At 46.1% G+C, this 23,694-nt stretch overlaps 1 protein-coding gene and 1 long non-coding RNA gene across 2 annotated transcripts; one reads left to right on the top strand and one right to left on the bottom strand.

The window, feature by feature from the left end:
* Positions 1-3,555: 3,555 nt before the first annotated feature.
* On the bottom strand, positions 3,556-12,820 carry LOC144933152 (lysozyme g-like). Its single transcript, XM_078857751.1, has 5 exons — positions 12,602-12,820; positions 11,394-11,492; positions 8,234-8,430; positions 6,286-6,427; positions 3,556-5,569 (listed from the first exon to the last, which is right to left on the bottom strand). Exons 1-5 carry the CDS (start codon positions 12,603-12,605, stop codon positions 5,433-5,435), a joined length of 579 nt encoding a protein of 192 aa, XP_078713877.1. The 5' UTR covers positions 12,606-12,820; the 3' UTR covers positions 3,556-5,432.
* Positions 11,633-15,482, top strand: LOC144933153 (uncharacterized). Its single transcript, XR_013636986.1, has 3 exons — positions 11,633-11,645; positions 14,783-14,846; positions 15,460-15,482. It is a non-coding gene; the product is annotated as an uncharacterized LOC144933153 (long non-coding RNA).
* The last annotated feature ends 8,212 nt before the right edge of the window (positions 15,483-23,694 follow it).

The following is a 23,694-nucleotide window of genomic DNA, read 5'->3' as shown; positions in this document are numbered from 1 at the left end:
CTTATTTGAAGATGAATCAGGCCCATATTGCAACTGCCACTTCCCATGCAATTCAACAGCCACAGCAGCTCGTGAATTATCGATACGGTAAAGACATTTATAATCAGAAATCCGTTCTGTCTCCACATGTAACGACAACAAAATAGTCCATCCGCCTATTGGCTTTCCAGACCAATACTATCCAGCAGCAGGGTTTCCGTTTTTGCACGGCATTTTCCGGAATGCTGCTAGGCTGGCATGCAGTAGGGGTTATCAGCATAAGGCATTACCACTAGAGTACAATGTACATCTATCCATAATAATTCCATATTATTGTACCCTATAGTCATATCATCCTATCAACATGCTTATAAGAAAAAAAAATTAGATAAAAAATAAGGCGATTCTCACTTACATTATCATTGGCTGCTGACATTTGGGCGACGTCCATTTCACACCCTTATAAACAATTTGCCTTGGAAGCTAACCCCCCCTTTTCCTGAAGACGACCGCTTGTGTTGCGATCGAAACGTCGTGGTTTATTTATTTATTTAGAATTTTTGGTTATTTTCTTTGAACTTATCTACGTGACTTCATCGAAAGACCCAAGAATATACATTAAATTAGTGACAATGAGTTTTGGTGAGCGTTGGGTCGTGTGATAATACACGTGTGCAGTCCGGAACCAACCGTGGTAAATAATCACTTTGCTGTGGCAACGGCAACGTGTAACTGTTTAACACTACGAGTGCGTGCACTGCTGACTTGCCTCTTTGTGGCACATAGAGTACGCTATATATTATTCACACCCGCAGGGAAGTTGGAGCTGCGTTTGCCCCTTGTCTGACCGGGGTTCCTCACCACCTTCTGTCATGAGCACCAACACCGAGCCCCGAAGACGCTCAAGTCCCCCAATGTAGGTCAGGTGGAGTGCCCGGCGCGCCCCAAGTCGTCCAGTGCTCTGCTGCACGAGGGCTGATGAAGCACGCAGATTCGTGACATCTTAAACCCACTGGGCTGTGACGGGCCGAAGGTTGCGAGTTCAAATCCTGCATGGAGGTTGACTTAGCCCATCATCACTCCGGTATCGATAAAACGCGTACCACTTAAGTGTGGAAGTCAACAGTGGTTGTACGATGGATAGACTCGCCGCCCGCCATAGGAACGATGTGGAATTTCCACCACTGGCTCAGAGCTACAAACAGGGAAATGAGCCACCTCTTCAACGCTAACCTGAGCAGGACATCACTTTGACTTAATTTAAACTCGTTAAGCAATGGACGTTCTTCCGAGCAGACAGAGGGCGAAGAGGTTACTGTGGACTTACAGTTGGAGATACCCCTTTATACCGTGGTGCCTTGTAAACACTTTGATTAGCAGTTGGTGTATCCATTACTATATTATTTTAAATGTGCGCCACACAGTCCTATAATTTATTGACTTGCCGTATATGCAATAACACACCTGTTGATTGTAAAGGGATGGCCAACAACAAACGTACATTGTTGTAAACTAAATTATTAGTTTTTATTTTAGCAGGTAAGGCCCACTGAACTATTTTTTTCAGAAGCCACCTGGCCACAAATGATCACCCAATGAAGTGGTCTATCATATGGAAATTTATAGCAGCCAAATACTCGAAACGCATGTTTATAAATGTGGAGAGAAAAACCGGAAGACCCAGAGAAAAATCCACGCGACCACGGGAAGAAAGACACGGAAACTCCAAATATATAGGCGTCTGGGTCGGGATCGAACCTACGACCTCCTGTATACCAAGCGAGGTAGTTAACATCTCGCCACCGCGGCACACCCCAAACTAATTGAAAAAGCAAACCACAGTAAGTGTGTAAGATTCTGACTGGGAATGGCAAGGACTTCAGACAGATAGGAGAATCAAACTATCTCGTGTGGATATCAGACTCCAGTGGTGGTGTGAGTCGCAGGTAAGCCACTTCACATCACATGAGCTAAAACAAACTTTGCTATAAACGTCCGTGAATAATTAATTGCCAAAACGAGGTCGGTTTTTTGTTGGTGCACTTTTAAATCTAGATTGAAAACTCATTTCTTCAAACTGCTTTTTGTGTTTGCTTCGTTGCCTTCCCCCGGCACCTCCGATTTGCATGGTTGGCTACGTACGGGTGCAAAAGAAGTTCAACAGACATACATTCGTAGTGTCGTCTGTGCGTGCGGGTGGCGTGCGTCGCACACACAGTCAGCCGGAGACGAGGTGGTCGCAGGAGGCACTGATCTGCCCTTTTTATTGTTGTTGCCGAGCTCACGCCATCACTCGGGCCTCCTCTCTCTCCCACACACGACCCCGCTGCCGCCGACCCATCCCAGGCACGACCCTGTCCGCATTGCACCGATGGCGTCGACCGGGACAGCCAACTACTGTCCGGCCGCGCAATGATCGGGCGAAGGCGGCAGCGACAAGGGCGGTGATGACGACAGCGACGTCGAGACGAGTCCAATCTCAGAACTGGCAGTCCGGCGCTCTCGCTCACTGCTGATATTCCCCTCGGGGCGGCTTGGCTCCGCCATAGCCGCGCCTCCCTTCTCGAACCCTCCAGAGGGTTCCAGAGGCTTCCACACGAGGTTTACCATGACCCTTGCCCCAGTTTCTCCGCCCTGCCGGCACACCTGCGTATATGCTCAGCGGCGTGTGCGCTAAGTGCCCACCTGCAGTTCCTGCTGCTGTCCAACAGTCAGTGCTATGTCACTACACATACATTAAATCTTATGCAGGGCCAGTGTTTTGGACAGCGCATTCTAAACATTGCAACGCTGTCTACCATATTTCACGTGTGTATATTAACTAATGTGGATGATGTAGGCAACAATTTAATCGCTTAAATAATATAATTATATTTTTAGTCGTCGGTCAATCGACTGCTGGTTCAAGGCCACCATCGCACTGACGGCGATAGGGGTTGTTAGACTGGACTGTACATACTTCACCATGCTGGTCAGTGAGAGTTAGTGAAAAGCTCGCCCACAGAAGATTCAGATGTCGCTTGCCACTGATGTTAGCCATGCCCGGGGAATTGAACTCAGGTTGGCGGGTTCGTAGTGGAGTGTGCGAACCACTGCACCAATTGCTCTACACTGAACCCATTCTCATCTATTATTGCATATGTCAATATGTTCAGGAGCTAAATGCCAATGTTGGAGTCTGCTAACCATGAGAGGGCTTCAGGAGAGAGTTCGTACAGTTCTGCTTTTCCTCCTTCTCAGTTGAAGGAGCGGAGACCACAGTGGTTTACCATTTGGTCCATAGTTTTGGTTACATAGCCACAATTGCACTACTGTGCCTCGCTTTAAATTTTCACATTTTTGAATGAGATGTGAGCATTGGCCTATTGATGTCCTGAGGCATTTGATGGTTATGTCAAAGCCAGGAAGTGCGATGTTTGGGTCTCGAATGAGGTGTTCATTCTGAACGCCCGCGTTGTTCCACTCTGTTCGCCAGAGTTTTTCCGGATCTGGGGGAGATTCTAGAATGGTGAGATCACGATCCCAGACAGCGGATCTAGTCGGTGGCGAGGTATGTAACACACACATACAACGATAAGCATCATAATATACTTTATAACACGCAAGCAAAAACAAACACAAGCAATAATGCATATTAATTGGGCGAGAGGGCCTATTAAAGGGGAATCTAACAGACAGTGCCTGATACAACATAAAACAGCAGCTTACTTTTTTTTATCTCACCAACGACGTTAAAGTCTGATATTTAGGGGTGTAATTGAAGAAATAAACGACGGCACGCAAATCCGTGCGCGCACAGCAGAGAGCCACCATCGTGAGAGAACTGGCGTCACATTCCAGGGGAAAATCTCGCCATGTCAAAATGCTTCGCGGTGCTTAATTGGCTTACGGTGGAGATTAGCGCCACTACACTTTAAATCTCACTGAGCAAGCGATTTGTCGGTGGCGGCTGCTGCCACTCCGAGTGCGTTTGGCCGCAATGATGGGGCATGTTGAGCACAGTCGACTTTCTGCAAGCTGCACTCGAGCCTGAGAGTCACATTAATGAGGATTTATCTGGCAGGCTCGCTCAGCAAATGATTGACCGTATTCTCCGGATTGTGCAGGTACTAGCACCGTCCCCTCATGGATTGTAAAGAAAAGTTAAGGATGCGTATTATAATCTGGTAGGTGTGTGCATGCGTGTGCGTGACAAGATGCGTATGCCGTTATTGACACCCGGTACAAGTTGGAGGTGAGTATAATTTTCCGTAACATATTATAATCCAGAGAATAGGTAAATAAGTCTATTAGAATCTACAGCAGTGATTCCAGACCTATGTGGTGCGCGGACCAGTGGCGTTTTGCAAAGCCGTGGCGAATGGCCAGAGGAACCGTTGCAGATACAAGACGCCTCGTTTGTTTACTGCCTGGTGGTCCGTGAAAATATTTTTCGGGTTGACATTGCTTTGCGGATGAAGAAAGATTGTTAACCACTGGTGTATACGATGCACAATGTCCCTGTTCTTGTACAGCGTATTGTAATGCGTTTGCATTCTACATAAATGCGACATCAATCCAACTTGAATTGTATATTATTTATTCATGTCCGGCTCTAAAACCAGGTAATGGCACATTGCTGCAGACTGTGTGTTTTTTTGAAGACTGCGGTTCGTATATATATTTCACGTGTAAACATCAAGGTGTTTGCACACTCGAACGAGTGTTTGGCTGATGCTCAACTCCAAGGGGTTAAAATTCCGCGTTGCTATGGTGGGGACCAGTCTCTCGATAGGGGGCAATAAGCACTTCCATTTCTTTCACAAACCTGAAAATGTCTGACTTGCCATGCCCGATGACAAACACTGTTATAGACACACTGTTAAGCTAAATCTAAGTAAAAACTATATTGAAAATGTGGAATATAACTATCAGTAATCTCCATACTGGTGCAGTGCATTTAATTGTCAAATTAGGACCCACAGGATCTATAAATAGTGCTGCTGTATTTTTACATTTATAAAGCCACATAAATGTTGGGGGGACACTGAACATCCGATGCCCTGGGCTACAACCCCTAAAGCCGTTACAGTGTTTGCTAATCCGACCCCGTGCACCAGCTCCATCAGGCCTGGTGTCTCACCCGATGAGTGGAGACCGTCCGAGTTACTCGGGGATTCTCCATCAGCTGTTGCTCGGAGGGCGAAAGAGAAGGAGCGGCGGGGTGTAGCGTGGGGCGTGGGGGGGGTACCTCTGGGGGGGAGCGGGGAGGAGAGTGGTAGTTGGCAGAGTCGGGGGAGCGATAGGTGGTTTACTTAAGGGGGAGTGGGGGAGCAGGGTGGGGGGACGCGGCGGGTGAGGGAGCAGGGGGGGTACCCTGGGGGGGGATTGAGGGGGGTACGTGGGTGGGGGGGGAGCCGAGGGAGGTTGTAGGTGGTGGGGTACCCGGGGGGGGGGGGGGGGGGGGGCGTGCTTTAGAATCGCTGATTCCTACGGAGCCACTGGGCCCGAGCCACCACGTCGTTGGCGTAGTCATTGCCAGTGGTGCCAACGTCCATCCCGTCGTAGCTGCGCACGTTCCTTGGACCCGCGTTGTAAGCGGAGATGCCTCCTGTGCATGCAGGCACACAACAACAACAACAAATCCCTGGTGTAGCCTTAACAGACTGATGGGGCAAGTGCTGTTAGGGAGCGCCTATGAAGGCCGGCATGGCACACGAGGCGGTGCGTGGCCAGGACCACGTTCGGCCGCCTTTGTCTCCCTAGCAACGATGTTTACACACCGCACCCGGTACTCATTTGAGGCTGAGTCGACCTAGGGGAGACCCAGGACCGGTTCAGATAATTGTCACTGGTGTTGGCCGTTAGTGGGGATTCGAACTCGGAACACTGAGTTCATAGCGGAGCACGCAGACCACTACACTACCGCACCACACACAACACATGCACGCACGCAGATGCGAGCGGGTACCCGCGGAGGCACGGTGTGCTCCAGCTAACCGCTGCGCTATTTTCATGCAAGCCGGTCAGTCGAGTAATCGATAATCGGTCGAGCAATATACATGATTAAATAATCCAATGCCCTCCGATGTGTTCTCGGGTTATACCGCGTGTTGTTCGGCACGACGCCTGACGTTCACTCAACGTCTTGCTGAGCTTCAGCAGGAACTGAAGCAAGCTGAGCGAAATGATGGACACTGTGCGAAACAACGCATGGTACAACAACCCGAAAAACACAGCGCGGAGCTACGCAGCACGATCACGAAAAGCCACGAAATTGCATCGAATAGCCCGGCTCTCTGTTACTCGCCGAAGATCGTTTTGTACCTTTGAGCTGCTGTTCTGCTGTCCAGGTGGGGAACATGCCTTGGATCGTGTTGACCATGTCAATGAGGATATGCGAGGCTTGCACCAGGTGCTCCACGCTGTCGTATGCACCTTCTAGGGGCGTGTGGTAGCGCTTGTCAATCTGGCAGAGAGCACGTGAACAGGCGCGCAGTTACGGCAACAGCTACCTCTCACAATTGCAAAACAGAACACGATTTGGATTCTTCATCAACATCATCAGCTACTAATTCTAGATTTGAAGCTTTCGTGACTGCAAGGAATCATATTCTTAGGTTTTTTCGGTAAAGTCACGTAGGTAAAACATCAAAATTAATAAAAAATAAAATAACGAGGTAGTTAATATTTTATTTTTTTTATTAATTTTGATGTTTTACCTACGTGACTTTACCGAAAAAACCTAAGAATATCATCAGCTACGAATCACTGCCACCTGTCACAATCCTGCGTGATACAATAATCCAACTCACACTTGCACACGAGCCGATTTCTTCGATGCGTCTCCCCCTGTGGATCCCCTCTCGGATGCGTTGTTCGTTGGCTGCCGTTCCATCATCGTTTTTGACCCTCAACCATTATTGCATATAGTAACGTGTCCTGCCAAAGCCCACTTAATTTTCTTAACAACCGCATGAATCGGCCCCCTCCACAAAAGCCAGTCTTTACACAGCTGGTACTAGCCAGATGGTACGAGCTAGCTGGTACGAGCCAGGTAAACTTGTACAATGTCATCTAAATGCCCATCTTATTTTCTTAATCCCCACTTCGTCTGTCTCTCTTCATGTCCGGGCATGGCCTCAGGGAAATTATGTCACCTAACGGGTTTCTCTTGCAAAGGTAAAGGGGCAGCAATGACATTTCTTGATCATGCCACTGATGGCAAAGGGCCTCCACCAAAGTCAGCTCCAGAGTTCAACTTTAACAACCAGGTGAGAGCACATTTAGACTACACTCAATACCAGTGTTCTTCACTAATTTTCAGATGGGGGCCACTTTCGAGACCATTGGGGATTGACAGCATGACGGGGTGTTTTTAACACGTGTGTATTGTCAGGGGCCACACGTCACGGGTCGTACTAAAGGCCACCAGGAGTTACCAGCGGCCCGCGGGCCTCGCAATGAAGAACACTACTCTTTCCAGTAGATGTTAATAAAGAATACATGAAGATTCTGAAATGTGACGTGTAATCATTAGTGTCCTCCATACTCTAACCAGCATTGGCTGGTGCTCATTTCCAGTTGTCCACATTTCTATGGTGGGGACCAGTCCATTCAAAGAGGACAAGCATTGCTGGTTTTTCCACAAACCTGAAACTACGTCTTACATCCATGCCGATGCCAAACACTCCAATATTATTCACCTTTAAATGTGATAGACTGTGAAGCTACATCAAAGTAAATGCCATGTTGAAACGTTGGCACGGAACTGGCAGTAACGTACGTAGTCATGCTAGGGGTTTAGGTTACGAAATTACACGACATGATTTATCATAGTGCTACAATATTAGCATTTAAGCCTTTATAAAGCTGTATGTATATATATACACAGTATACACCCATTGCAGTATGTTATTGAGAGACACTCAAAATCCACCAAGTAGTCATCAGACTTTGTGCTATTTGCTTTAAACTATTTTTTATTTTACTAGGTGAGGCCCACTGAGCTACATAGCTATGTTTTCATAAGCGATCTGGCCACAAATGATAGCTCAACTAAGTGGCTTATCACGTGGAAATGTATAGCAGCCAAAAACTACTCTAAGCCCATGTTTATAAACGTGTAGGGAAAACCGGAGGACCCAGAGAAAAATCCACGCGACCACGGGGAGAGCATGCAAACTCCAAATATACAGCAGGCGTCAGCGTCGGCATTGAACCCACGATCTCCTGCACCCCAGGCGAGGTAGTTAATATCTCGCCACCACGGCACCTGCATGAGCCCAAAGGCATTCCCATTGTCGCCCCAGCCGTTGTCGAGAACGTTGCCAGCGCGGGTCTCGCGGGAGATGATCGCGGCCACGATGGCCGGGTCCACGCCCGTGGTGGTGGCAGCGTCCACGATGCGGTCCTTGTATTTCTTCAGGCGGCAATCGTCAGTCTTGACCAGCTGATGAGAGGCTGCCGGTCCTGGGGGAAAAGCCATCGTCCCCTTTAGCGTCATTGCAAATTAACTGCGGACCGGTTTTCCGTCAAGATGAGGACTCATTGGACTATCGTCGTAACACTTGCTGCTGTTCTCCTCACTTGCTCTTATTTTCTCAAACTTATGTTGATGGCGATCTGACAAGAGGGCCACAATGGACTTCTTCGGATAATTCTGGTGGATTTTAAAAAAAATATTATACACAAATGGCTGTGAGCTCTTTAAAACACTGTGTGTGTCTTGTTTGAAATCTGGGGGTTTCCCGTCATACACTGTTTTTTCTCTGTTGTGATGGGGTTTTGTTGTCGTTTGCAGATTTGACGGACGTGTGTACCAGCCGTGATGTCCTGGGAACCCACACGTGATTTTAGTCTCGGGGAAACAGGGTAGCGCAGTGGAAACACTTGCCTTGCACAGAAAAACGGGGCCTGGGTTCGATTGCCAGATCAGGAGAATACATGTGCGTGTAGTTTGTATGCTCTTTCCCATGTTTAGCATGGGTTTCATTCAGGTTCTCCGGTTTCCTCTCATAGCTTAAAAAAAAAACATAAAATGTAACCGGTATTGGCCAAAACATCCTAATGTTGAAACGTTACTTGCAAATGAGTCAATTGACAGCAACATCGCCCCCTACTGCAAGAACTTGGCAGGAAAAAAAGAATGTTGAGACTTGGGGCTCTCCCTGAGTAAACGAAGCAAAAAAACAATCGGCGGCTCTCACTGCCCCCTATTGGCTGCGCCGCGGTGTTGCCACGCGGTGGTCTTTTCCCACCTTAGTTGCGACAATATAACACATTCCTGCGGAGGGAGCTGGTAGGAACGTTGGGTTGCTCGGTCAATGGCCAGGGTCAACGGCGGCGTGGTGTATTCCGCAAATATGCCCGACTGTGAGGGCGGGCACAAGCCGGCGTGAGTAGGTTAAACGTTGAGTTTTATAAGGGCACCACGGGGTGACTAGCCCCACCCCACCCAGCCCCACCCCTCCCACCCTCCACCCAGCCCCTCCCCACCCAGCCCCTCCCCACCCTCCCCTCCCCACCCAGCCCCTCCTCACCCTCCCCTCTCCACCCAGCCCCACCCCTCCCATTTTTGAACGCACGACAATAATCCCCTGTGGGCTGGTGTAACCAGGAGCTTCCAATCAGTATTATCGTGTTGCTTAATAATGGTATCGCCTCCCACCCCCCCCAATCATTGCCCTGTCTATATTATGATGATTTACGTGCGTTTTGTAGAGCGCCTGAGGATGCAGTTGCACTTAGTAGGTCAAGGTGCAGCCCTGCAATGTATTGCTCACGCAACTGCCGGTCGAAGGGCCTCCACTCGGGAGCTCTAACGAGATCGAGAGAGAGAGTGGAAGATGTTTTGGCCTACTCTGCCACGTCGGACGGACCGTCTGGGAAGAAAGTTGGTGCGAGCACCGACACTTTACCCCACCGCACACGGGCGCGCCCTGCCGATCGATTCTGGTGAACACGTGTCCACTGCTGGATGGACAGAATTGGAGGAATTCCAAGTCCAATGTGCCCACCATTAACCACGCAACAGCAGCCGTTGTGCAACGACATTGAGGGACGCTAGTAGGGGCAGGCAAAAGGGGCCGTCCATAAATGACGTCACGCGATTTTTGGACGATTTTTGACCCCTCCCCCCTTCGTCACACGGCGTCACAAAAAGTCAGACCCCCCCTCAAATATGACGTCACAAAGCTCTGCCACCCCCCAAAATAAAATATGCTTCAAATCGCTTTAAACTATTGTCATTGTAGTGCGTATTTAATGCAGCGCTGCACTCTGATGTTGTAGGATAAAACATGTATTCAAAAGTCTATTTAATTAAGTAGAACGCGTTGTCTATATTTATTTAAAGTTGCGCATTTTTACATGACGTCACATTTCTCACCCCCCCCCCCCCCGTCACAAATGTCTGACCCCCCCCCTAGATGCGTGACGTCATTTATGAACGGCCTCAAACCAGAATAACAGCAATTTTTTGTTCGAATTCGCTAAAAACAACTCAAGGATTTCAAGAGCCGCAGTGCAATCATCAATGACGCTCACTTAGCATCTTTAAAGAGCCGCCCGCATGCTGCAGGTCGCTGACCCGTGAGACTGAAACAGCCGTGAGGACGATCAATCACATCCCAGCTTGTGTGCATGGCGGCGGATTGCATTGCTTGTGATCCGGTAATCGGCGGGGTTGGTGGGTCACGTCGAGTTGGAACCACAGCATCGCATAGTCACTTGAAGATGTTTACTTGTTCATGTTTGTTGTTTGTTGCGGTTGCACCCGATTCAAGAGCCGAATGGCTCACAGGGCTATACCAGATAAATGAAACTGAAAGCATGCACAGTACAACACGCAGCTTTTTGGAGGCAATGACGAGCCTCTGGAGGGCAGTGCATCAAATAGGTTGCTGACCTATCCGTGGGGAATTTGAGTGTTCTCCAGCACTGTAATATGCATAGATATATATTTTTAAAATCGAACTTCTGTTTTTCTTTATCATGCGAAAAACACTCGACTCATTGGCATTCGCAACCAATATCACCCATACTGATGAAGCTAGTTGTAATTACTGGCGAAACGTCGTACTCAGATTGTAAATGCTGTGGCTTTGCTCTCCAACACGCCGGTGTGCTGTACTAGTGACGAATGGGCACGTTCTGTTGACGTGACAACCCTTACTAGTTGGCTGTGTCGGGTGGTGGCGGGTTTAACGACACATTTATATATTTACGCAATCGAACCCAAAAAAAAAACCTGTAGTATGGACTCGACTCATAATTTACCTAATCATCCTAAGCAAGGACCCCCCTCCCCTTTACAAAACATTCTCAAAAAATCCCAGTGAGGCTTTGCTGGGTAAAACTATTCCCACGTGAGAGGCTTGATACGACACACACAACGCACTGGCGACGGAGATTCCCCCGATTTGCCTGCTCACCATCGAAGCCGAGTAGGTCTTGGTTCGCTGTAGCAGCCGACGCTCCTGTCGTGTCGATATTCATGATGTCTCCTCCGTAGGGTCTCCGTCTGCCGGCGGCTTACGATGCAAACGGGAAGAGTTGAAACGGAACGGGGGCATCACCACCAAGGCAAAGACAACGATCCCCTCCCCCCCCCATATAGGCTTACAGACTGTCGGGGCAAGTGCTGTTAGCGAGCACAGACGAAGACCGGCACGGCACACGATGGGGTGGGTGGCCAGCACCACGCCCGGCCGCCTTTGTCTCCCCAGTGGCGTTGATTACACATCGATCTTGGAGAGGACCAGGACCGATTCAGATGATCGTCACAGGTGTTCGCCGTGAGCTGGAGTCGAACTCGGGTGGCCGCGTTTGCAGTGCAGCGCAGCTCGCAAAAAAAAACCACACTACCGCGAAACCCACTTTTTATTTTATTACACTCAAATCTTGTAACTCAATTTTAACCAACTTCCCAATCTGGTATCGACTGCAAACTTTGCATACTTGTGTCATACTGATGACAATACTATATTATATCAAAAAAATAAAATAAAACATATTTTATAACATTATTTTTTATATGTTATGTTTCGGATTGGGTCGAAATGTCCACGCTCAACTGACGTTGGCTGTAATTGCCCACTGTCCCTTACGTTATGGCAAGCTTCGGGGCCACTGCCTGGAGTCGTAGAGTTATGCCATTACTAGTACGGTACATTTCATGAAAGCGTGTTTTAAAAAAAGTTTAAAAAAATATTATTTATTACATACATACACAGAGAGACCATCAGCTCGCTGGCAAAACGCCTATTATACAAGACCGTACATACGTGTCCATGTATTTCACACAACTGCCCGCATACACCGTTTACACGTTATAGCCTTTATCGAACGTTTGCAACCTCTTAAAGCGAGATACGCATCGTCTCAGAAATCCACGCTTCACAATGCCGATGCAATGCCGGCACGGTGGCAGGAGTGTTGGATTTATTTACAGCAGGCTCGCTCGCTTGTGACACGGCCGGTGACAACCACCCCATGCGAAACAAAAACGAACGCAACGTGGTGGCCAATCAATGGGCCACGTCCGGACAACGATGTTGTTGCTTTTCAATCGCGGTGCTCTGACGTTTTCCCCCCTTGTAAATGCGCTTATTCTATTCGAAGCTCGTTCAAAAGCACTCACCCATCTTTGAGATGCTGGGCGTGAGTCTGGCGCAGATCAGACGGAGCAACCGATCCAAACTCTTTAAATCTCAGCCCTAAACGCACAGTGACTCTGCAAATGCGTTTGGGTCCCGGCTATATATATCGAGAGAAAAAGAGGAAGTAATGCATGCACTAATACAGTAGCGGGCCAAAAGAGGAAGTATCGGTTTCTCAGTTGCGTCACACGACAGAATGTTGTTTTAGTTTTTTTGGCGCAGACAAACGCACATTGGGCAATAAATGCGCATTTATTGCCCAATGTGCGTTTAGTAGAATGCCCAGGATAACAGTATAAGTGGCGATTTCTGAAGGGGGTGGTGTACCTTTGGAATGTGTAAGTTATTCCACGGGCCTATTGCAAGATTGTCGTCACGCCAACACTTTGGAAATACAGTACAGCTCTTTGAGACGCGTATTTCGACATGTAGTGCGCTTTATAAAATAAAATATTATTATTCACACGGCCAAGATTTTACTGTTTAGGTGGGCCAATATGAAACGTCAGACGATATTGAAGCTCTTGCTTGGAAAAAGCCTCGTCAATTAAAATATGATTGTGTCAATTTGGGTTTAAACGAAATTATTTAAACTAAATTTTTTATTTTACCAGGTAAGGTCCAATGAGCTAATAGCTCATTTTCAGAAGCGACCTTGCCACAAATGATAGCTCATCGAAGTGGCTTATCACGTGGACATGTATTGCAGCCAAATACTCTAAACGCGTGATGTTGATTCTAAATGTGGAGGGGAAACCCGGAGAACTCGGAGAAAAATGCACGCGACCAACGGGGAGAACACGCACACTCCAAATATACAGCAGCAGGCGTCAGGGTCGGGATCAAACCCACGTGCATCCTGCATACCAGGCGAGGCAGTTAATATCTCGTTACCGTGGCGCTCTCGATTTTTTGCCACACACTACTTGTTGAAGTGAAAGAGGAATGTCACTGTCTTTCATCCGAATTATATTTGCCTCGTGTTTTTTTTTATTGACGTATATGTAGAGTGTAATGTTTTCTGTTTTTTTTCTGATTGGTTGTTTGTCCTGGGTATGTCTGGGAATTTCCCAAATGCCACCCTGGGACTTTCCTTGCGCTGAAAAATAGCCGCCCGTGTAGTTTGGGACTTTCCCGGAACAGGCATATGAATGTCTGACCAACGTTCTGGAACGGTCAACGTATCTGTTTCCAAGTTCAATTCGGTTGACCTTCAATGTCAATGCTCTTATCTGATCCGATGAGAAGGGAAAGTGTTAATTTCTTCAATTCTGAGTACACAAAACACAAGGGATGGAGGATGCTATGCCTCTGTGTACGGTATATAGACACACTTATAGAGCTGGTGGATCCTGTGTAGTGTACAAAGACCAAGATCTTCCGTATAGCCTTTACAGACTTTTGGGGCAAGTGCTGTTCGCGAGCACCTATAAAGGCCTGAACGGCACTCGAGGGGATTGGTGGCAAGCACCACGCCCGATCGCCTTCGTCTCCCCAATTTTAAAGTAACTACAAAAACGTAACGATTTGTTTAACTCGGCTCAGCGGTACAGCGAGCGGCTTGTATTCGGAATGATGCGAGTTAAAATCCAAGTTGGAGTTGACTTAGCCCATCACACCTCCGGAGTCGATAAAACAGGTACCGCGCTGTGGGTATGTTAGCGGTGGTTAATCTATGAATAGATTCTCCCCTACCATAGGAGTGTAATTTCCACCACTGGCCCTGGGCTGTAAACGGGAAATTATCACCATCTCAAAGCTAATTTGACCAGCAAATCACTTTGAACATTTCACAGCCAGCAATTTGATGATCACGATTCTGGGTCGTGATTCGATTCAAGAATCATTTGCTTTGATTTGATGGTCTCTCTCGTGTTTAATGTTTTTTTTTCTCTCTATTGAACATCTGTGAAACTACTGGACATGAGTGAAAAGAGCTTCATAGCTAATCGGATTCCTCCACGATAAATACAATTCTCAATCTGATTCTGATTGGTGGTAGCAATTTTTTTTCACTTCTGTTCTTCGAAACGTAACATTTACACATCTCTTTCATAATGTCCGCATGTATTGCGAGGCTTCGGAAATTAACATTCATGAATTGATGCATCTATCCACTGCTAGTAATAAAATCCTGCTTGATTTTGTCTGGAACCTGATAGGTTGCAGGTGTTGTGTGCGATGAAGCATCTGGCCGCCATACGTTCATCCGTCCCCTTGCCCCAGGTATGTCATGATCATTGTGTACGACTGCACACGCGTGATGGATGGATTGCTTTAATATTCAAGCAGCACAATTACGTTTCCCGATGCATTACATTTCTTTCTCACCGTAACAGTCCACCAACTCGTCCACGTTGTACTGTGAAGTCACCTGACTCGAAGGATTCATGGACTCACTCGATTCACTGCATTGTGTCGAGTTGTGGTCGCTCTTGATACAGGGTATTCCATCGTGTTGTATGATGGTAGTTAATCAATGCATGGCACTATAATGTATGGCAAATGCCCTCGATTATCCGTACTGTGACTGCCTGCATCTCATCGTATTACACGTAGGGTTTACTCTACACACTTTTCACAGACCAAATAAGAACATGTGTCTCAGCACTAGGTCTATCAAAACTGTGCCGTATATTGTAATAACTTTCACCATAACACAGTAATGTACAGAACCACAAGATCTCTGTACAAACCAATTGCTGCCACTAAAACACCAGTTCCCATTATTGAGTAAATCTCGGACAGGTGGCCACCAAAGTTGTACTCGTTCTCTGCAATATTGACGTTTAATTTTGGCTTTGTTTTGTTGCTCACGCACCACGGATCTCCCTTGTAGAATAGCCAGACAGCTGGACAAACGTGACCACCCCGTATGACCAATCGAATAAACGTAAGTTGGTGGGTGAGTAGTTGAGTGAATGGGTGGGTGAGTTACTTGAGTGACTTGGCATATTAATGAATGGAGTGGGACATGGGTGGCAGGGCTACCACCACTTCCGCAGACCCAAGTCTGGGAATATTTCTCTGTCAGCCTATGGCAATCAAAACTATATTATTGAAGTGAGACCTTTGGTCCAATTTGTGACTAATTCTGGGCTCAATTAAATTTATTAATACAATTTATTTTCCTTCAGGCACCACACCTGGCATCCCGTCTCGATAATACGTAACCCTGAAATTTGAATATATTATGTATAGCTCTGAATTGTGCTGACTTCTAGTTAAACTGATTAAGGATTTTATTTACTGAATCAATGAATAAAGCCCATTAAAATTACAGATGCGCTGAGGTGGCTTGAGGATGGAGATGGATCATGATCTGTGTGGGTGCATCTCGCAGTGCCCTGGCATTGAACCCCAAACCTGTATCTCGAGGTTCTAGATTTGAAGCTTTCGTGACTGCAAGGATTCATATTCTTAGGTTTTTTCGGTAAAGTCACGTAGGTAAAACATCAAAATTAATGAAAATAAAATAAAATAAAAATCACGACGTTTCGGAGGCAACACAAGTCTCCGTCATCAGGTGGGACCGTCACAGCCGGATTAGCTGCATCAAGTGAGGCAATGATTCAAGATGTAATCCCTTAAAAGCAAGTTGAGGGGGGAGGAGAGGGGGGGGGAGCTCATCAGAATGTGGTAGCCAATGATACGTTCCATTCATTGGCTACCACATTCTGATGAGCTCCCCCCCCCCTCTCCTCCCCCCTCAACTTGCTTTTAAGGGATTACATCTTGAATCATTGCCTCACTTGATGCAGCTAATCTGGCTGTGACGGTCCCACCTGATGACGGAGACTTGTGTTGCCTCCGAAACGTCGTGATTTTTATTTTATTTTATTTTCATTAATTTTGATGTTTTACCTACGTGACTTTACCGAAAAAACCTAAGAATATGTATCTCGAGGCTTTCTGACAAGTGCAGAGCCACTATCACTTGGGACAGAGTGCTGGCGTTCCTGGGACACAGCTATTGGTGCTCAGGCACTGGGCACCAGCTGCCACGTCATTGGCATCGTCATTTCCGGTAGTGCCCTTGTCCATGCTGGCATAGGTCCGCACATTCCCTGTGCCAGCATTGGAAGCAGAGATGCCTCCTGTGCAGACACAGGCAAACACACAGAATCAGAATATCAGAATCAGAATATATATTGAAGGAATCAGATGAGCTATAAAGCAATTTTCACAGATGTCCAGTAGACACACGGTACAGACAACTCCAAATTTGTCCACACACCCATGTAGTGAATTACAATTTAAAAAAATGAAGGGTGTCAATTATTTTAAAAAGAAAAAGTACAGCGCTTTGTTAATCCACGGCTGGATTAAGACATTCATGACTAAAGGATGGTGTCTCTCTGGCTGGGCATTGTGATGGTTATGAATGCTGTTCTGGAGTCCAGTCTGGGAATTTCGTCTGCATCTGTGTGATGTTGTTGTTTAGAATTTCTGCACCTTGCGTGATGTCTTCCGCGCTGTTCGATGCACCTTGCGGCTCGTGGAGACGCTTGTCAACCTGTGAACGCGGACGCAATAACTATGGCGGTCACAAAAATTAAGTTGGATGTGATGTCTCCAAAGCGCCCATGCCAGAATTTGGTGAAGAGTGCGGCAATATGGAGTGGAAAAGGTTCATAATATGGTGTGCAGCAGACCGAGGCGCTGTGGGTGGAATGATGAAACTTTTCCAAGAGGAAGTCATCGGACAAAGCCAGTTATTGTTTGTCACACATTCGCCTGACTCTTTAATTGTTCAAATTTGTCAGTGTCTGGTTATTACGAATATTTTTCCTCCTGCCGAGCAGCATCATTTTCGAATGTTATTCGGTGACATGAATCTTCGTGTTAAATTAATTGATGAGTTCAACAATTTCTCAAAAAACGGATGCCCTGCCCGCTTATTCAAGACGAAAGCTACTCAGGCGGAGTATCGCTGGTCGATTGAGCTACCATATCGTGCCATATTCCGGAATGACGAACCAAAAGTGTTCCCTGTGTCATTAAAATTATACAAATCTGGTCTCACACACACACACCCTTAGCAGACTATAAGATATACCCCTCCCCCAACTTCTGCTTTAAAATACAGGGGAAAAGTGCGTCTTATCAGCTGGAGAATTTAGTACAACCTTTCCTCGACCTGGTAGTCCTCTAAATCGTGTTGTATGTTGAACTTCGTTCGCAACATGTGCAGGTAACGGTGCTAATTGGAGGTGCGGTGGAAGAACAAACTAAACACAAACATAAGTTCTAAAGAAATGGGTTTTCAAATCGAGATTTAAAAGTGCACAGCTCCAGTGGCTTCCTAATATCGGAAGGAAGAGCGTTCCAGACGGCCGCAGAAGCGCATCTGAAAGCGCCTCGCGATGCGGTGACCGTCTTTGTGTTCACGTGTGCTGTTTGTTGGTGCTGAGCACGTGCACGAGCCCTACCGCGTTTCCCTTGTCGCCATAGCCGTCTTGAAGGACGGCCCCACCATGGGACTCGCTCTCCAGACGAGCATCGTCAGTTTGGACCATATTATCAGAGGCCTCCACTCCTGAGACGAATTTCGTCACAAACATGAGTATGACAATGACGGTTATCTTAAGCACCAAGTTCAGTTTATTTGTGTATCTATCCAGGTTAAAACTCAAAGAGTCCAGGAAAGTCGAATTTGCAAGAGTGACCTTCGTCATCAAAATTATAATACCATTCAAATACTGTGAAGTAAAGCAATGAAGCATATAGAAAGTTAGAGGGGGGGGGGACACACCAAATATAAATATACAGGAGAAATAAAAACAATAAAGCACACACATAATAAAAACATGTTAAAGTCCTGAAATGAGAGTTGGCTCAGACAAATAACTTTTCAGACCATTCATAATGTATGTACGTTGAACTTATTTTGCACCGTACGTAGCCACCTGTGCTTATCAAAAATGTAACGTACAGAACCATTAAACAGATAGTTACTCTACAAATATGTAAACAGACAAGGATATTTGCCAAATACAATTGCAAGTGAAGTTTCCATACTGAATCGACAGTTCTGCTTCAAATTGCATCAACAAAGACACAGCGTAGCTATCCTGAGTAAACATATCAAGTTCGATGCTCCAATGCACGTGGGTAAACAGCTTGTGTGTGTGTGTGCGTGTATTCCCCATGTGCCCTTTCACCAGTGATTTCCAGTCTGTCTTGTCTCGCTGTGGATGCAGAGGCTCCAGTCGTATCGATGTCCATCGCGTTGGGAGCGCTGCCTGATGCATTCCCTCCTGGAGTGAGCAAAGAGTCCGGCTTTTGAAACCTCCCAAACCAACCGATTGCAAACCGGCAATTTTAGCATCTTAAAGCAAGTTCAAGTTCATTTATTATGTATAGCCCTGTGAGCCATTCGGCTCTTGAATCGGGGGCAACCGCAACAAACAAAAAACAAAAACATGAACAAGAATACATCTTAAAGTGACTATGTGCAAACAGAAAATCCAAGAAAAGACAGCAAAATATTGCAAAAAAATCACCGTACACCAACGCTGTGTGCAAAAATCCCAGTGGGATGCAAGTCAAACAATAACAACAACAACCACAAGACAGAGCAGAGTACACACACATCACATCTCAATGATTCCAATGTTCAACTGTAGCAGTATCCGAGACCAGCGCTCCCCAACCTTTTTGGCACCACGGACTGGTTTCGTGGAAGACAATTTTTTCACGGACCGGGGGTGGGGGGGGGGTCATCATTTCCCCCTTTTCAAAGACGTTCTCCAGCAACGTTTGTTTTTTACTCATTTTGGCTAGGAGTTAGCAGTTTGTGGGCTTACCAACACTGTGACTGAGACAAGTGCGCGTTGCGGGAAAGAGGCGCGGACGGAAGTGGTAAATAATTAAATAATGGGGGCGGCCCACGCGCGGACTCACCACTCTCACCTCCTGCTGCTGTGCGGTGACCGATACCGGTCCGCGGCCCGGGGGTTGGGGACCCCTGTCCTAGATGACCCCTGTCCTAGATGACCCCTCTCCGCACTTCAAGGTGAACACAGAACTGTGCCTGCAAGTGGGAATTAGTCTGCCAGTAGGGGGTGATATTGCTATTAGGTTTTCCCAAATTAAGTATTTTGCAAGTAATTTTTTGTTACATTTTATTTAGCCAATGTAAACCATGATGCCGGCACACGTGACCGACACTTTTGAATCCATAACAGAATAAAAAAACTAAGCGCTTGCTGAAACAACAAGAATTCCCCTTCCCACAGACATTGAGTCTAGGTGTGATGTCTTGAACGTTGCTAGGCTACACTGATTCATCCAAGCCAAACTTTCACAAGGCAATACTTATTCTTGGGTTTTTCGGTAAAGTCACGTAGACAGGTTCAAAGAAAATAATCTCTCTTTAACATGCTAATTTTCACCTAGCAGCCCTTTGATTGGTGGAAAACCAACCACCGTCGGGTTGGCTGTCCACCACTTACATTATCATTGGCTGCTTATAAACAGTTCGCCTTGGAAGCTAACCCCCCTTTTCCTGAAGATGACCGCTTGTGTTGCGATCGAAACGTCGTAGTTTTTTTGTATTTTTTTGTTATTTTCTATGAACCTATCTACGTGACTTTACCGAAAGAGCCAAGAATATGAATTCCTGCAGTCACTAAAGCTTTAAGTCAAGATTTAAGGCAATACTTGTGGATAATAATGTACACACATTGACAATACATACACTGAACTGACACTACCACTGGGTGATACATGTGATGCAGATACGGGATCTTGATATTTATTGTAATTTAGCCATAAGATATCTATTGGCATCAAACTGCATTTGTTTAAATTGACAATACCTGAGGGTATCAACTGTGTGATCTTTGAATGAGTGCTTCTCTGGATCACTAATTCTTTTGATTTTACCAGGTAAGGTCCACTGAGCTATATAGCTCTTTTTAAATCCTTTATATTAAGTTCACTTGCTTGCTTGCGCGCTTACGACCGTGCAAATCTTTCGGTCGTTTTTTAACCCACTTCCCGTGATCCAATCGAGTTGACATTTTGCACACAGACTCGTTGTGCGTGACACTTTATTTCGTGAAAAAAAATTTCCTAAATTTTTCACTTTTTTGGAAAAAAAAATGTCATATTTAATTTAAAATATCAATGTGATAAAAATGAAACTCTTACTCAAGAAAAACAGAAATGATGATTTAAAGCTTTCGTGACTGCAGGGATTCATCTTCTTGGTTCTTTCGGTAAAGTGACTTTACGTGACTTTACCGAAAGAACCAAGAAGAAAAAAACAGAAATGAATAATAAAATAAAACCGATGCCACGCATATAAAGGATTTATAGTGAAAAACTTTGTTTTTACGGGTTAAGTTTTTTTTCAGAACCTGGCCACATGCTATCTCAACGAAGTGGCTCATCATGTGGAAATGTACAGGAGCCAAATACCATAAATGCAGGTATCACAATTACCTGCATATTCGGGCCAGTGACATTGCCTCGGGCAGTAACATGGCATAGTAGTAGCTCTCCGCTTGTTACAGAGCTTACAGGTTAGAATCCAGCGGCTGCCCTGATTGATACCGTCGGTGTATTAACCATGAAAACACGCGCCGTCTGCTTCAACAGAGGACTTTGAAGATCCCGTGTCATTGTTTGCTACCGTCAAAGTTGAAATGTGGCAAAATTCGACAAATTACCCGCAAAATGACTCAATTTGAATTTCCAATTGAGTAATTACATTGACATGCTAATCTCTCTCAATACAATGGCCACCTCCACAGCCTCAGGGCGGCCTCCGATCTTACATTTACATGCAAATACCATCTCTAGCCCCGCCCACTTACCCTTGGGCTACACACAATACAATGGCCACCTCCACAGCTTTGGTGGCGCTCTCCAGGCTAATCTCTCACAATACAAAGGCCACTGCCCCAGCCATTGACATGCTAATCTCTCACAGCATCTGTGGTTGGACAATCTCCTGCTCCACCCACCTACCTTGATGCACCCATCTCAGGCCTATATAAGACCTTGTCTCAGCAGCTTTCTCTCTCACCTGAAGACGATTGCTTGTGTTGCGATCAAAACGTCCTGATATTTTTCTTATTTTTCTATATACGTGGCTTTACTGAAAGACCCATAAAATATGGAATTAACACGCAAATATGCCCGACTGTGAGGGCGGGCACAAGCCGGCGTGAGTAGGTTAAACGTTGAGTTTTATAAGGGCACCACGGTGTACAAGCCCCTCCCCACCCAGCCCCACCCCTCCCACCCCCCACCCAGCCCCACCCTCCCCACCCAGCCCCTCCTCACCCCAACCTCCCCACCCAGCCCCTCCCCACCCAGCCCCTCCCTCCCCACTCAGCCCCTCCCTCCCCACCCGGCCCCTCCCTCCCCACCCAGCCCCTCCCTCCCCACCCAGCCCCTCCCTGCACGACGGACGGACGGACACAATAATCCCCTGTGGGCTGGTGGAACCAGTGGGTTCCTACCAGTAACATAGCAATCATTAGCCCCTACTGTGAAAGCTTGGCAGGATCCTCCTGAAAAGAGTCATGGGACTCAGTGAGGCTTTCCTGGGTAGTCAAGAAGTAACAATGCATTGATTCATTAAGCTCACAATACATGCATCGAACTGCCTAAAAAAATCTATGTTTTTCGTTATGTACACATTTCATTAGTTATGGATTCATGTAGAACTGCGCGTTCCAATTAAGTAATTGATTCAACCGATTATGGATTCAATTACCGACTAATTGGATAATTCCCAAAAACGACGTCCAACTTGTTAGTCAAAATGCACTCCATGACTGGATGTCTTCCCCTTTAACAAGAATATAAAACTCCTAATAAGTCCAATTGAAAACTCATTTCTTTAGAACTGCTTTTTATGTTTAGTATGTTATCCTTCCCTCGCACCTCCGATTAGTACTGTTAGCTACATACAGTGCGAAAGAAGTTCAACATACGTACAATTATAACGCACACAGTTTGCGCATTTTGAACATAAGCATAATTTATTCTAGTTATTCTATTGGTGTAATTTCACGAGTAAATTCTCAGAAGAAATGGATTTCACAGGACTTCTAAGATCCTTCAGTTGGCTTTATCCGTTAAGTACTGAATGGATACCTAGAATGCGGACGCATTTGCAAAAGTGTCAGTCCGCAGGCTCGCTTACAACATGCTCGTTGAACATTGAAAACAAACGCCCGACAGAACACACGCAACGTGGCTTCTAGTGTTGTGAGGTTATTCCAATTCATTATCAACGTTTTTGGGTTAGATCGCGTTATTTATAAATGTGTCGTAACCCTCCACCACCTGACACGGCCAATCAGCAAAAAAGTTTCACGTTGACAAAAAGACAAATAGTTCACTACTTTATCCCACCGGTGTGTTGAAGCGTGAAACCACAACATTTAAAATGTTTTAGTACGTTTCGCTGGTAATTGCATCCAGCATCATCGGGCAATTCGCCAGAATGAATAATATTGGTCGCGAAAGCCTACGTGTTAAACGTTATTCCCAATTTTAATCTCTTGAAGTGCTTACTTTACTCGAAGTCTGTTCAAAACACTCACCCATGTTGTCTTGAGATTCGCTTTAATTTGGCGTCGAGGCGAACTGACCGCTTTATTGTCCGCTTCCAAGCAAAGAAGTCTCGATACACAGAGCTGTGGATGTTGCTAGGCGGCAAAACAACAAGAGAGTGAATGAGGAAGTTTCGTGTTTATTCGAGAAGCGTCACACACACACACACCTGTGCTTGTGAAATGTAAGTTGTTGTTCCGAGCTTGTCAGGACTAAATTTCGATTTAAAGCTTTCGTGACTGCAGGGATTCATCTTCTTGGTTCTTTCGGTAAAGTCACGTAGAAGGGAAGTAATAAAATAATAAAAATAAAACATAATAAAATAATTCTCACGACGTTTCGGCCACAACGCAAGCAGCCGTCTTCAGGTGAAAACCAGGTCTGACTTTACCGAAAGAACCAAGAAGACTTGTCAGGACTGTCGTCATGCCACCAATTTGACACAGCCAAGTTTACTCTTCAGATGGGCTAAAATATCAAATGCCAGACAATTTGA

The sequence above is a fragment of the Lampetra fluviatilis genome, chromosome 6 (assembly GCF_964198595.1).
Source record: "Lampetra fluviatilis chromosome 6, kcLamFluv1.1, whole genome shotgun sequence".
Taxonomy (NCBI): domain Eukaryota; kingdom Metazoa; phylum Chordata; class Hyperoartia; order Petromyzontiformes; family Petromyzontidae; genus Lampetra; species Lampetra fluviatilis.
This window is presented reverse-complemented; position numbering and strand designations above follow the sequence as displayed.